General features: G+C 37.2%; 2 protein-coding genes across 2 annotated transcripts; both read left to right on the top strand.

Annotated features, from left to right (window-relative positions):
* The first annotated feature begins 320 nt into the window (after positions 1 to 320).
* LOC131800594 (zinc finger protein 160-like) lies at positions 321 to 6,470 on the top strand. The gene is made up of 5 exons (XM_059130643.1): positions 321 to 661; positions 739 to 2,354; positions 3,337 to 3,343; positions 4,473 to 4,775; positions 4,836 to 6,470. Exons 1-5 carry the CDS (start codon positions 536 to 538, stop codon positions 6,432 to 6,434), a joined length of 3,651 nt encoding a protein of 1,216 aa, XP_058986626.1. The 5' UTR covers positions 321 to 535; the 3' UTR covers positions 6,435 to 6,470.
* Positions 6,471 to 7,887: 1,417 nt separating this feature from the next.
* LOC131800492 (zinc finger protein 43-like) lies at positions 7,888 to 14,144 on the top strand. Its single transcript, XM_059130642.1, has 4 exons — positions 7,888 to 8,078; positions 8,135 to 9,849; positions 12,343 to 12,421; positions 12,484 to 14,144. Exons 1-4 carry the CDS (start codon positions 7,953 to 7,955, stop codon positions 14,050 to 14,052), a joined length of 3,489 nt encoding a protein of 1,162 aa, XP_058986625.1. The 5' UTR covers positions 7,888 to 7,952; the 3' UTR covers positions 14,053 to 14,144.
* The last annotated feature ends 388 nt before the right edge of the window (positions 14,145 to 14,532 follow it).

The raw sequence follows: 14,532 nt of genomic DNA, 5'->3' as shown, positions 1-14,532 counted from the left end.
TTTTTGGCCCTTATTTGCCATCTTTGTTTCTTTTGTTTCTAAGGGAGTAGAACATTTTCGGAGTAGGGCCCATATTGGTCTTGACCACTAAAAAATTGTATTTATGCTACCCTGGGGTAAGGAACCATCATACAGATAATTGCATTTGGAAAAACGATAGTAGCAGCTAGTTCCGCGCTCTTTAGTGAAGATGTTAAATTTTCTCATGTCTCATTCGTAAACAACAGAGTACCCGGGCGTTATGCACTCATTCGTAAACAACAGAGTACCCGGAGTCTTTGCTTTCTGTTTATTTTTTATCAAGTATTGCTTTTTGGCCTTTATATTCGCTTCGTTGGGACGTTTTCCATTTTTGTTTCCCAATTGGTTTTCGGCTGTGGCCCTTAGTGGATAATACCAGTCAAAAGGAAGAATTGCTGCGAGTGCTTCTGGCCACATCTGCTGGTGGACATAAGCCCATAACACTACTGGAACAGTGTACCAATTTATTGCAGCAGGAGTCATATAAAATGTAATAATACATTTAAAGTAAATAATGTACAACAATAAATCATTGTGCCGCCTGTGCGTGTCCTCGCAATCAGAATATAAAAGCCTGTATGACGACAATGGCCAAGGAAATGAAGTTTACGAAATTACTCTGAAATATTTTGATCCTATAGTAAGTGTTGGAACAATTTCTTGTAATAATTTGGATCTCGCTTATGTATCTATATTGCATTTTCCGAATTCTGACAGTTACTAAGTCCTGCAAATGAACAGGATTCAAAAGTTATATGCTTGGAATGCTGGCATCATATCAGTGAATTTTATGGTTTTCAACAATCGGTGCTTCAGGCTCAAGCCGTACTGCAGGCCCAGTTGGAGAACGATGTTAAACAGCTAGTTCCTGAAGTTAAGTTGGAAGAGGAGGTATTGCAGGAGCCACTACAAATCAGAGAGATAGCTACAGCGGAAATTCCAATTTGTAATGATAGCCTTAAGGATGAAAATATCACCTCAGATAAACATGACTTTGGCAGCGACTTTGAAGATGACTTTAGGGATGACAACCCCTTCTCCACTGATGACGATGAAAAGCCTCTTATCGAACACATAAATAGATTGAAAAATAAAAATAAGACGAATAAACAACAAAATAATGACAAATCATTAGAGACGCCGATGGCTGTTAGGAAGCCAAGAAAACCTAGAAGCCCAAACAAGAACAAAAAACAAAAGGAGACAGAACATACAACCAATAGAAGACGGAAAGGAAGGCCTAAGAAATTACAAATTGAGCATGTGGAAGATCAAATCAACGACCCCAATGCTTCCGCTAATGAAATGGAAGATGATGACGGTTCTAATAGTGAGAAGAAATCCGTAAAGGAGAAAACAAAAGAATGTGATGAATTTATTGCACAATGGAAACAAGAATTGGAATGTGTATGTTGTCCAGCAACGGTTGCAAATTTTACACTACTTCGCAAACACTTTCGACTAATGCACCCAACAGAAAAATGCTACGTTATATGCTGTCAGAGGAAATTTTACCATCGATTTCACATTGTCGAACATATACGACTACATATTAATCCTAATGCCTTCAGATGTGATGAATGTGGAAGATGCAGCACCAATAGCCGTAACTTGGCCAAACATAAAAAAGAAATGCACACAGAAGAGGGTAAACAACGTCCGTTTGAATGTGATGTTTGTCATAAGAAGTTTGCCAATAAAACCATTTTACGAACCCACATGGAGGTACACGAAGCCGGTCGCGATTATGTATGCAGCGAATGTGGCAAAGGGTTTCCATCGGAAAATCGGCGCAAAATTCACGAGCGAATGGTACATCAAGCCGATCGGGTATGTGATCAATGCGGCAAGACCATACATGGTATTTATGCTCTTAAACTGCATTTGATGGAACATGCCGGTTACAAAAAACCAAAGTGGCCTTGTGATGAGTGCAACGCCCAACTGAATTCACATTCGAGTTTAAAACGACATAAGCTAATAGCCCATCACGACGGTAGCACCGTCTACATATGCAGTGAATGTGGCAAAGTGTTTACATCAGAGAACGCATTGCGAAGTCACAAGAGAATTGTTCACTTAATAGAACGAAAGTTCAAATGCAATATATGTGAAAAAGCCTTTAAGTTTCCGAAAATATTACGTGAACATATGGCCTCACACACCGGCGAAGATCTCTATCAGTGTCCGCACTGTCCAAAAACGTTCAAGGTTAGCGCAAATATGCATCATCATCGAAAAAAAGTCCATCCAAAGGAATGGGCTGAAGCTAGGATTAATAAACCGGTAACGAAAAAAGTAGATATAGCTTTGGTATCCAATGAAATTATTATGTAAAAAGTGCACATTTCTATAGAATAAAAATTTCATGTAAAATAAAAATAATAATAGTTGTAAATAATAATTTACAATGTAGGTCATGGAAACACAGGAATAAGATTGTTTGCATTACACAAGGCCGGACAAGACGACCACTTTTGACGACAATTATTTATTTTGAGTCAAAATTTTTGATTCAAAATTTTGTATTTTAAGTCAACATTTTAAATTAAAAAATCCGTGGTCTGAAGGTAACCTTTTACTGTCAATGAAATTAAAATTTATTTTTTCCACGCATGTGGTAAATTTTAAAACATCATTTTTTAGATAAATGTTTGGAATTCATCTATCATTTTCACTTTGTGAATTAAATGCATAAATTCGCAAGAAAAGTGGCATATTTTTAGTTAAATTAAAAAATAACGACGTGTGACAAAAATAACGAGCCTTGACCTTCATAAACAAGTAAATAAGCTGTAAGTTCGGGCGGGCCTATCTTTGAATGCCCTCCTCCATTTGGAACGAATTTGGAAATTTTCAAAAGAATAAAATCCCTTAATCCGTTAAATACCGAATATAGAATATTAGGACCTAAAGGACGACACGTGTCTCCATAGGCAACTTTTGTCACAAGCCATTACAATATTCAAATGCGAAACTTGATAAAAAATTAGGTGAATAATGTCGCTAAAATCATCAAAATACCGAATACCCGGAGGTACTGCTATATGAGGGCTATACGAAGACGAGGACCTGCACAGACAATTTTCTGCCACAGACTGTAGTATTCATTACGAACTTAAAATACCTAATTTAAAACATTTCCGGAGAATAATGTCGCTTTAATCACCAAAATACTGAAAATAGGGAGGTACCATTTATGGGGGCTATACAAAATCGTGAACCTACATGGTCAATTTTCAATACGAAAAGTCCTGCAGACATAATATACATTTGACTAATGTTTTATCAACCTACTTAATTTTGTTCGAACAGATGGATGGTCAGCGCTTAATCGACAAAGAATTTCATGCTGATCAAGCATATGTATACTTTGTGGAGTCTAAAATGTATATTTCGAGGTGTTACAAACGGAATGACAAACTTAATATACCCTTCATCCCATGGTGGAGGGTATAAAAACGAACGCTTAAACAGTGCTACGATCAATACCACTCCATATGCTTTTGACAACGCTCAATACCAGATGAATGTATTATTTGCTCTAAAACCTGAGAAAATGGTGAACATTTTTTATTTTAAATAGAGTTAAAATTTAAAAAATGAATATTCGCATAGAACAATATTCATGTAGTTTTTCTAGATTAATTTTATTAATTATTAATAAGTATATTTATAAACAAAACATTTAAATTAAATTTACAAGGGTTTAAAATGCTGTCACCAAACTAGCAATAGCACCGAAAAATTTCTTTTGGAACAACTCTAGTTCTAGTCCGGGATAAAGACCCCGCCTGGACCCAGATCCACTTACCCGATATTGACAATATGGGTATCGATTGAAAGCTTATATCGTAGCTTATCCTGCTACGCGAAATATACCTTTTTTTATTTAAAACATAGTTTTAATGAACTGGTTAAAATCGGGTTATGGGGATGGAAAGACCCATATCTCTGGACTCAGTAAAGGTATTAGCACAAATTGTAGCATTTTGGGAAGGTAAGAGTGTCAGCTATAATTTGGCATCAATTTTGTTGTCCCCCATAATGAACCCTTTTTTGACTTTTTGGGGGTTTTATAAAAAATCGGTGTCCAAAGAATCGATCATTTAACTATAACTTCCGAACCGTAACATCTTACCCCATCATGTGACCACTTGTTGGATAGGTGTTTTAAGCTTTCCAACGATATCTATATTGTATATCGGGTAATTTGATCCGGGTCTAGTCGGGGTCTTGAATCCGGACTTTCCGGTCAAAAATCTGGGGTCCCAGGTTCGTCCCCCAAAAAAAAAAATAGTTTCCCGGGATCAGGGTAAAAATACCTACCACTGAAAAAAAATTCGAAAAAACTGAAGAGTTTTTACTAGACTAGAGTTAGGCCTTTCTTTTATAAAAAATACAAAAATTAATAAATTATAAATAAATAAATGTTAACAGTTTTATTTTAGCTTTGGAATTTTGATAACTTCCATTGCTTGAATGAACTAGTCGAACTAAACGAAACAACTGGATCATCCTCCTTATGGTTCACTTCAATGAACATTTTTATTGAACATTCGCATTGGAATCGGAAAAACTCTAAATTCTCCTGTTTAATAAACAAATGTGGAAAAGTTAGAAAAGTAAATATGGATAAATCAACTCTATGCCGATTATGTGTGGAAATTTGCGCCGATTGCAAAAACCTTTACGACGAGGATGGCAGCAGTACACAAGTGTACGAAACAACTGTAAAATATTTCGATCCCATGGTAAGGCAACAAAACCCCAATTCGTGACAACAGCATAAACAAATCTTCCTATGTTTACAGTTATTAAGTTTGGAATTGGACAAATCTCTCACAGTGATTTGTTTGCCATGTTGGAGGCATATCAGCGATTTTCATGAATTTCAGCAGACCGTGTACAATGCCCAAACGAAGTTGGCATTTGATATGAAGCAAGCCGACATCAAGACTGAAGACGACTCGCTTAACGAACAAATTCCGCTGGACATTGTTAAGGAGGATCCAGTGGAAAGTATGCTGATCGATCAATCACTCAACGTTACCACAGAAGATGATAAATATGAGATATCTCTGCCCGAAGAATTTTATGACGAACCTCATAATTCCGTTGAATTTACTTCAGACGACGAAAGACCATTGCTAGAATGTCTAAAGAAAACCAGAAAGAAACGTACCAAAACAAAAAGTCCGAATAAAAAAGAAGACAACGGCAAAACTCCTAAGAAACGTGGAAGGAAGCCGAAATGTGCTGATGTCAACAAGTCCAGTGAAATTGATGTAAACAGTTCCAAGAATCAATGTGATTCTTTTCCGTATGGAGACAATTCTCAAGATGGGCATTTATCATCATCAATTGGTGGCGACACCGATGACAATTCTGTCGGAAAACCACCAGCGAAAAACGTTGGCAGACAACGTAGAACCCAGGAAATAGATGAATTTATAGCTCAATGGAAACAAGATTTGGAATGTGTCGTTTGTGGTCAACTTTATCCGAATCTTACGTCGCTGCGGAAACATTTTCGAGAATTCCATCCCAAACAGAAATGCTATATTACCTGCTGCCAACGCAAACTACGTCATCGTTTTCATATCGAAGAGCATATTCGCATTCATTTAAATCCCGATGCCTTCAAGTGTGATGTTTGCGGCAAATGCTGTACAACGAGCCGGAGTCTAAATAGTCACAAGCTTGAAAAACATACCGCTGAAGGCCAAGAACGAACATTCGAATGTCCTATATGTCAGAAACGATTTGCCAAGAAAACCGTTTTAAAATGCCACATTGAAACGCACAAAACTGGAACGGATTATGTGTGCAGTGAGTGTGGCAAAGGATTTGCAACGGAACAGCGCCGCAAAGTTCATGAACGAACCGTTCATAATGTTGATCGAGTTTGTGATCAATGTGGCAAGACCATCCACGGTATATATGCCCTGAAACAACATCTACTAGAACATCAGGGCATTAAAAAGCCAAAATGGCCCTGTGATATATGTAATGCCCAATTGTATTCACATTCCAGTCTTAAGCGTCACAAACAAGTGGCGCACAATGACGGCAGCACAGTATACGTCTGCGGTGAATGCGGAAAAATTGCTGCAACCGAAACGGCACTGCGTAGTCACAAGAAGTATGTCCATCAAGCTGAACGCAAACACAAATGTACAATATGCGATAAAGCCTTTAAAGTGGCTGTTGTTTTGCGCGAACATATGGCTACGCATACCGGCGAAGATCTGTATACATGTCCGCACTGTCCCAAGACGTTTAAAGTCAGTTCCAACATGCATCATCATCGGAAAAAGGCACATCCCAAAGAGTGGGCGGAAGGCAGATTGAATCGGCCCACAATAGCAAAGGTTGATATCAATCAAGTATCAAACGAAGTGGTATTGTAAATAGAATTAATAAATATCAAAATATTTACTAAGTAAAAAGAAATTATGTGTTTTCTTGCTTTCATGTTAAAGAGTAAATGGCGTTCGTGGACATGTCGTGCTTTTTGTAGTTTAACCGTAGAATGAAAAACTACCAATTGAAATATGATGTCACAAAATTATACATTTCCCTAGTCCACAGTTGCATATTTCTTTTAAATCCAACCTTTGTTTTTGTAACATGCAAACTGAAAGACATATTTAGATATAGCTACCAATTTCTATCCGATTTTAGATCAGCTGTGATATTGATTCGTAACCAGTAACATCTGAACCGATTTATACAACGTATTTATCATTGAAAGCTTTTTACAGCCTGCTCCAACAAGTGGTCATATGAAGAGGTTACTTTGACTTGATAAGTAGTTAGATAGATAGACCGCACAATGTATATATATTCTGTATCAGCGTAAAATTCTAAGACGATTTAGCGATGTCCGTCTGTCTATATGTTGTAATAACGCTATCCTTCGAACGAATTGCCCCAATATAACGGTACCTCCCGATATTCGGTATTTTCGTGATTTTAGGGACATTATTTACCGGGATTGTTTAAATTATTGAAATTCTTAATAGATATTACAATCTATGACAGAAAATTACATATGCAGATACAGGCTTTCGTATAGCCCCCATATAACGGTACCCCCTACTATTCGGTATTTTGATGATTTCAGCAACACTATTCAGCGGAATTGTTTCAAATTTCGTTTTTAAAGTTCCTAATGGGCACTATAGCCTGTGACAGAAAATCGCCTATGCGAGTCCACGTCTTTGTATGGACCCCAAAATAACGGGGATTTTAGTGACACTATTCACCGGAATTGTTACAAATTTCGTATTTGAAGTTCGTAATGGGTACTACAGCATATGACAGAAAATTGTCTGTTCAGGTCCATGTCTTCGTATATCTCCCATATAACGTTACCTCCCGATATTCAGTACTTTCATGATTTTTGCGACATTATTCACCGGAATTGTTACAAATTTCGCATTTAAAGTTCGTAATGGGTACTACAACACATGAAAAAAAGGTCCACGTTTCGTATAGTCGCCATATAACGATTTTCATTTAAGTGGCAGTTTTCGGATTTTTTTTTTAATTTTTTCAAGTTCCTTCCAAATGGTGGAGGGTATTAAAAGCTCGGCCCGGCCACCTGTTTTTTTCTTGTTCCCTATTTCAAATAGAACCTTAATAGTACAAGTCGGGTCAGTACAAATTTTAAAGGAAAATATCACTGGAAGTCGAACATTTCGGGGAAAATGTACACTTTAGTAAGATTGGTAATAGTTCTGAGAGATGTCCTTAATATTAAATGTATATATTATTGAAAGCGTATTTTACTCTTGGTTTGTTTTTCGTTGATCTGTTTTTTCAGTGAATCGTTCATTTGAACTAGTTCGTTTGTGAACTACACAACACAGTTGCCTGCAGTAATGTAGTAATGTAATGGTCTGTTTGGTAGACAGGAGTATTCAATGATGGAAACGCACCCATTGTGCCGGCTCTGTGTAGAAATTTGTAGCAATTGTCAAGATATTTACGATGAAGATGGTAACAGTACGCATGTATATGAAACGATAGTCAAATATTTCGATCCTATGGTAAGACTTTTGCTATTGACTGTTGTGTATGGTTGTTAATAGCTTGTCTTTTACAGCTGCTGAATTTGGACATGGACCAGAAAAATCCGATTATTTGTTTTCAATGTTGGCGTAGCATTAGTGATTTCCACGAATTTCAGCAGTATGTTTACAATGCTCAAAATAAATTATCTTTGGGAATGGACCAAACGACAGACATTAAGACAGAAGATGATGAGCTGAACGATCAATTATCAGAGGATATTGCAGAAGAGGACCTAGACGAGGATATGCTACTGGTAGGATTGGAAATTAGCGTAGAGGGAGATGATGGAAATAACAATGCTTTTCCGGAAGAATGTTCCGAAGAAAATTCTGATTCAGTTGAGATTGAATCGGAAAATGAATATTCTAGGTCTGGAAATGACATAAACGGAGCAAACGCTGAAGGTAGAAGATCTGACAAAATACACGAGAGGTCTGAAAAAAGCATGTCATTTACATTTAAAGAAGACAATACTCAAGATCACAATTCAGGTGAATATGGCTCTGAAGATAAATATACGTTGAAAGAATTACAAGGCAAGACAAGGATGGAACAGCCTACAATAAAAAGCCACACAATGGAAGCAATCAGCGAACACAGGATGCCTAACGAAAATAACATTCACAAGGATTCCGAAATTATGTCTTTTACATTTGAAGAGGATTCTCAAGATGGCAATATATCACAACCAAGTTACGATGATGACTCGAACGACCATGCCGACATCAAAACTTCCACGGAAAATGACAAATATGCCAGGCAACGTAGGATAAAGGAAATAGACGAATTTATAGCAAAATGGAAAAAAGATCTTGAGTGTGTAGTTTGCTCTGAATCCTATCCAAACGTTGATACCCTGCGTCGACATTTTCGAGAGTGTCATCCCAAACATTTCTTTCATGTCATCTGCTGTCAAATTAAATTGCGACATCGATCCCATATCTATGAACACATTCGGATACATCTTGATCCGAGTGCTTTTAAGTGTGATGTTTGCGGAAAATGTTTTAAAACAAGCGAGAATATGAATAAACACAAGGTTCAGAAGCACACGGCAAAAGGTCAACAACTTTCGTTTGAATGTTCAATGTGTCAGAAGCGATTTTATAAGAAATGGGCACTTAAACATCACATGAATACACACAAAACTGGAACGGATTACGTCTGTGAGGAATGTGGCAAAGGATTTGCAACCGATGAAATTCGGAAGTTGCACGAGCGAAGAGTACACAATATTGACAGAGTTTGTGATCAATGTGGCAAGACTCTCCATGGTGCATATGCCCTGAGACAACACCTCTTGGATCATCAGGGCATTAAGAAACCTAAATGGCCCTGCGATATTTGTAAAGCCCAATTGTCCTCACATTCCAGCCTGAAACGCCACAAAAAGGTGGCTCATACGGACGGTAGTACCGTGTACATTTGTGGCGAGTGTGGAAAAATTGCCGCCACAGAAGAAGCTTTGCAAAAACATAAAAGTGTTGTGCATCGAGCCGAGCGTAAATATAAATGTACAATCTGTGATAAGGCCTTTAAGACAGCGATTTATTTGCGTGAGCACATGACAACTCATACTGGCGAATCTCTATACACGTGCCCACATTGTCCAACAAAGTTTAGAGCTCGTTCGAACATGTATCATCATCGGAAAAAAGCACATCCCATAGAATGGGCTGAGAGCAGACTAAATCGTCCAATCATAGCGAAGGTCGATATAAATCAAGTCTCCAACGAAGTAGTTTTGTGAAGAGATGTGAAAAATTGAATGTTTTCGGGAACATTGCTCGATTGTCAACGGACCAGGCGTATCGTCTGTAGATCTTAATCTTGGGTAACAATTGTACAAAATGTTACACGATGTTGTTTGTTTACATAAAGGTCCAATAAAACAAAGAGTGAATGAGGAGTGGAATACCTATGCTGAGAAGTTACTGGGTTTCACTGATACATAACAGGTATTTATATGACTGGAAAATAGAAAATGGAAAGATATATTTGGTCAGCTGATTTCTAACTAATTCTTACAAAATGTATGTTGTAACTTTCCTAGAGTAACTTCCATAGATGGAGTCATGATACAACCATTGCAAAGTAGGGCAGGTTGCTTTAATTTGAAAAACACAACTCGCCTTATTAACTCATTTTAAAAAAATAAAATAGTATCAGTCGGTTTTGCCGACAGATGTATACCCTCAGCCTTGTGTTATGATTGTTCAAACTGTTGACCCTTTATGGGGGAGGTTCTGAAACAGTTAGGCAATATTGACCAACTAGTATCTGACTTAAGACAGACAAAAATATTACAACGTGTCAGATTTGGACTATATCGACTACTTCCAATACTTTATATGAGATATGTGAACATTTTTGGAAAATATTGAAATATGCGTGAGGTAACAGATATAGCGGACCGAAGTATACCATTTTCATAATGCATTTAATACAGTTAAAAATATTGGTATGTGCAAAATTTGATTAAAATCGAACATTTATATCCAATTTTATGCGAAATAATAAATTTCGATCAATAAGATATTCCTATCAGATTTTTGTTTGAGAGAAATATTGCCGACTCATGTCGCAAGTTATGACAGATAAAAGAATTGAAAATTGTGACTCTTTGTGGGTGAGTACCAGAAGGGGTTGGCAGATATATGTAATCTTTACAGCAGATCTTGCTTTAGTAAAAATTTTTTTAAGTGTTAAATTTTGAAGAAAGTTTTCTTCGAGCGTTTTGATTTCACAAATATCTTGATCCCTATGTGAAAGAATGGTCCGATTTCTATCATCTTAACAACAGATCTTGTGTTTATGGAAATATTGTGATGTGTGAACCGGATGCTTACCTCGGATTTTATGATCGTTTACCTCGTATGGGGGAAGTGCCAGAAGGAATGGTCCGATCGCCATCATCATCAAAACTAGACCCATAGTTACTTTTGAGGATCTTCATAGAATCACTTTCTGAGTCGATTTATGCATGTCAGTCCGTCTGTCCGTCCGTCCATGTCCATGTATTCTTGTGATTGAGATGAAATTTTCAAACAATATTTGTTTTGGTGATAATTGGATCAGATTTAGATATAACGCAGATTAATCTTAATTTCGGTTTTATTAGTTCATATATAGGTATAGCTCCCACATATATGTTTCATCCGATTTGGTGTTTAAGTCCCTCACATTCGTAATAGCATTCAAAAACAATGATATTTGGTACCAGATGTCAGTTACAGCCCAGAAATACCTCTGCCAAATTTAATCAATATCGGTATAGATTTAGATGGAGCTCCCATATATATCTTCAACCGATTTTGGGTTAATTGTGCACCAAAAGTTCAGAATTTTGGTACATCCGACCGAATACAGTCCAGAAGCAAGTACATTAAATTTGGTGAAAATCGGTTCAGATATAGCTATATCTCCAATATATATGTCTCATCCGATTTGGTGTTTAAGTCCCTTACATTCGTAATATGCATCCACAACAATTATATTTGGTATCAGATGCAGCCCAGAAATACATCTGCCAAATTTTATCAAGATCGGTTCAGATTTGGACATAGCCTTAATCCGATTTCAGGAGTATTGTGCAAATAAAGGCTAATTTCCGCCCAAATGGAGTGAATTTTGGGACGTGCGTTTCCATTTTGTGGAACTCGGCCCCCATATATATATATTTTAATATAATCCTCCTCGGAATCGGATCCTGGATTGGGTATCGAAATGACGTTAATGTGAACATAGTCTAAGTTTCCGTTGCGTTACGTTTCTAATAACTTACCGATGTTTTTTCGATTACGTTTTCAATTGTATTCGTAAATAAAATAATTTAGTTGAAATCAAGACCCAACAGGGACTTTATAACAAAAAAGCTAAAAACCCTGGACAATTGTCCATAAATGGATATCTTTGAATCCAAAGAAAAGAAATTAACTTGAAAGGGTCCTGATATTTCGGACTTTTTGCGCTACAAAATTGTATTTCTAGCAGGCGACATATAATAAAACATCTAAATCTCTCCCAGATGCTACCTGTGAGGTTATCAATGGAATGTATGGACCACGATCGAATTTGCTAAAACCAAGAAAAAATCGCGAAACTTTAGAAATTTAATGGCATAAGTACATTCAACAGTACGATGGCTCTGTACTGACTCTATTCAATTGGAATGTTCTCAGCTCAATCTTGAAAGATGGCTCAAACAACTCTGTGCCGACTTTGTGTTGAAATTTGCAGTCAATATGAAACATTGTGCGATGAAAATGGTGAAAGCAATGCCATATACGAAACCACTGTCAAATATTTCGATCCAATTGTAAGTGAAGCTTTGTGGCATTTGTTATCTACTCTTAAGGACACTACTAATTTATATTACAGCTTTTGAATTTGGATCAGGAGAAACAACCCGTAATATGTGTTGGATGCTGGCGCCACATAGATGATTTCAATAAATTTCAAGTGTCAGTTATACTGGCACAATCCAAGTTAAATGAATATACTAGCTCACAGGTAGAGCCGGAGACTATAGTTAAAACCGAAGATGCCATTACTGAGGAATCTGTATTAGATTATAAGGAAAATATTGTTCAAATTTTTACCACTGCAAGTAATACCAATATCGAGGACAATGGGTATGACAAAGACTTTATTGGATTTCCAGAAGTGGATGGACTCGATGACCATCGTGATACATACTTCAGTTCCGATGATGACAAACCTTTGAAGATTCCCGTCAAAACCAAGAAGAATGATGATTGCATTAACGTTCCCAAAAGACGGGGAAGAAAACCAAAAGTGAAAGATTCAACAACTGTAAAGGAAAGCGTTTTAGATGTAGCCAATTCTGGCGAGGTAGACAATTTAATAAATGATGTTACATTAAAAGAAGAGGAAGCGGAGGACGATACAGCGCCCTCAAATGATGAAATCGGTGCAACAAAACCCAATAATTCAACGAAAAGATCATCCAAAGAAATTGACGAATTTATAGCAAAATGGAAACAGGATTTGGACTGTTACCTATGCAGTGCAACTGCCCCAAATATGATGGCTTTACGAAATCACTTTCGTAAACAACACCCCAAGCAGAAGTGTTATGTTCTTTGTTGCCAAAGAAAGTTGAGTCGTCGTCATCAGCTGGAAGAACACATTCGCGTCCATGTTGATCCTGGTGCCTTCCAGTGTAAACTATGTGGCAAATGTTGTACAAATAAACGAACTTTGAGTAATCATATGTACGAACAGCATACCGAGCAGGGACAGGAACGATCCTTTGAGTGTCCAATATGCCATAAATGCTTCGCCAAGAAACCGGTGTGGAAACGTCATATGGAAATACACGAGCCTAACAAGGATCATGTGTGCAGTGAATGTGGCAAAGGATTTCCAACCGAACAACGTCGTATTGTACACCAACGAATGGTTCACAATGTTGAACGTGTATGTGATCAATGCGGAAAAACTTTCCGCGGCATCTATTCACTGCGGACACATTTGCAAGAGCACGCTGGCATAGAGAGGCGAAAATGGCCATGTGATCAGTGCAGTGCAAAGTTAAACACCCACGCAAGTCTAAAGCGTCATAAATTGGTGGCCCATAATGACGGCAAAACCGTTTACATATGCAGCGAATGTGGAAAAGTGGCCCCATCCTCAGTGGCATTACTTAGTCATAAGAAATATGTTCATCAAGCAGAACGGAAATATAAGTGTACCATTTGTGATAAGGCTTTTAAAACCAGTCTGGTATTGCGCGAGCATATGGCCAGCCATACAGGTGAAGATCTCTATACCTGTCCACATTGCCCGAAAACGTTTAAAGTCAGCTCCAATATGCATCATCATCGTAAAAAAGCCCATCCCGTAGAATGGGCTGCAGCTAGATCGAAAAAGCCAATGACGGCGAGTATTAATATGGCACAAGTGTCACAGGAAATAGTTATGTAAATATTTTATACTATAGTTAGATGCATAGATTTTTATGTAATTAGTGCAATGTAAATATATATACAGATGTAGGACAAAATATTTTAAAATAACTGAGTTTAATTTGTGAAGACGACAAGTATTTTATGGAAAATCCAAAACTTATGTGATTAGGCAATTCTTTATAGCTCAAAGAACGTAAGTACTTTGCATGGTCTTGAAATAATGATTCCAAATAGTCTGAACAAAACAATTCTGCCTCTTAAGGGGTGTCGAGACTTCCGAACGGAATGAAGTGGGTTGATAAAATTCTACTCAAATATATTTTATGTCTGCAGAAGTTTTGGAATTGAAAATGGGCCATGTAGGTCTACGTTTTGGTATAGTCCACATATAATGGTACTTTCCTATTTTCAGTATTTTGGTGATTCACCGGAAATGTTTCAAATTTTGTATTTGAAGTTCGTAATGGATACTACAGCCTATGACAGAAAATTTTCT

The sequence above is a fragment of the Musca domestica genome, unplaced genomic scaffold, assembly GCF_030504385.1.
Source record: "Musca domestica strain aabys unplaced genomic scaffold, Musca_domestica.polishedcontigs.V.1.1 78, whole genome shotgun sequence".
Taxonomy (NCBI): Eukaryota; Metazoa; Arthropoda; class Insecta; order Diptera; family Muscidae; genus Musca; species Musca domestica.
The sequence above is the reverse complement of the archived record's forward strand: the minus strand, read 5'-3'. Positions and strand labels throughout refer to the sequence as shown.

Coding starts and splice junctions, on each gene's coding strand:
- LOC131800492 (XM_059130642.1), top strand. CDS start 7,953: ATGATGGAAACGCACCCATTGTGCCGGCTCTGTGTAGAAATTTGTAGC. Junction 8,079..8,134: donor TCAAATATTTCGATCCTATG/GTAAGACTTTTG, acceptor TGTCTTTTACAG/CTGCTGAATTTGGACATGGA. Junction 9,850..12,342: donor GTCTCCAACGAAGTAGTTTT/GTGAAGAGATGT, acceptor TGAAATTTGCAG/TCAATATGAAACATTGTGCG.
- LOC131800594 (XM_059130643.1), top strand. CDS start 536: ATGTACAACAATAAATCATTGTGCCGCCTGTGCGTGTCCTCGCAATCA. Junction 662..738: donor TGAAATATTTTGATCCTATA/GTAAGTGTTGGA, acceptor GAATTCTGACAG/TTACTAAGTCCTGCAAATGA. Junction 4,776..4,835: donor TAAAATATTTCGATCCCATG/GTAAGGCAACAA, acceptor CTATGTTTACAG/TTATTAAGTTTGGAATTGGA.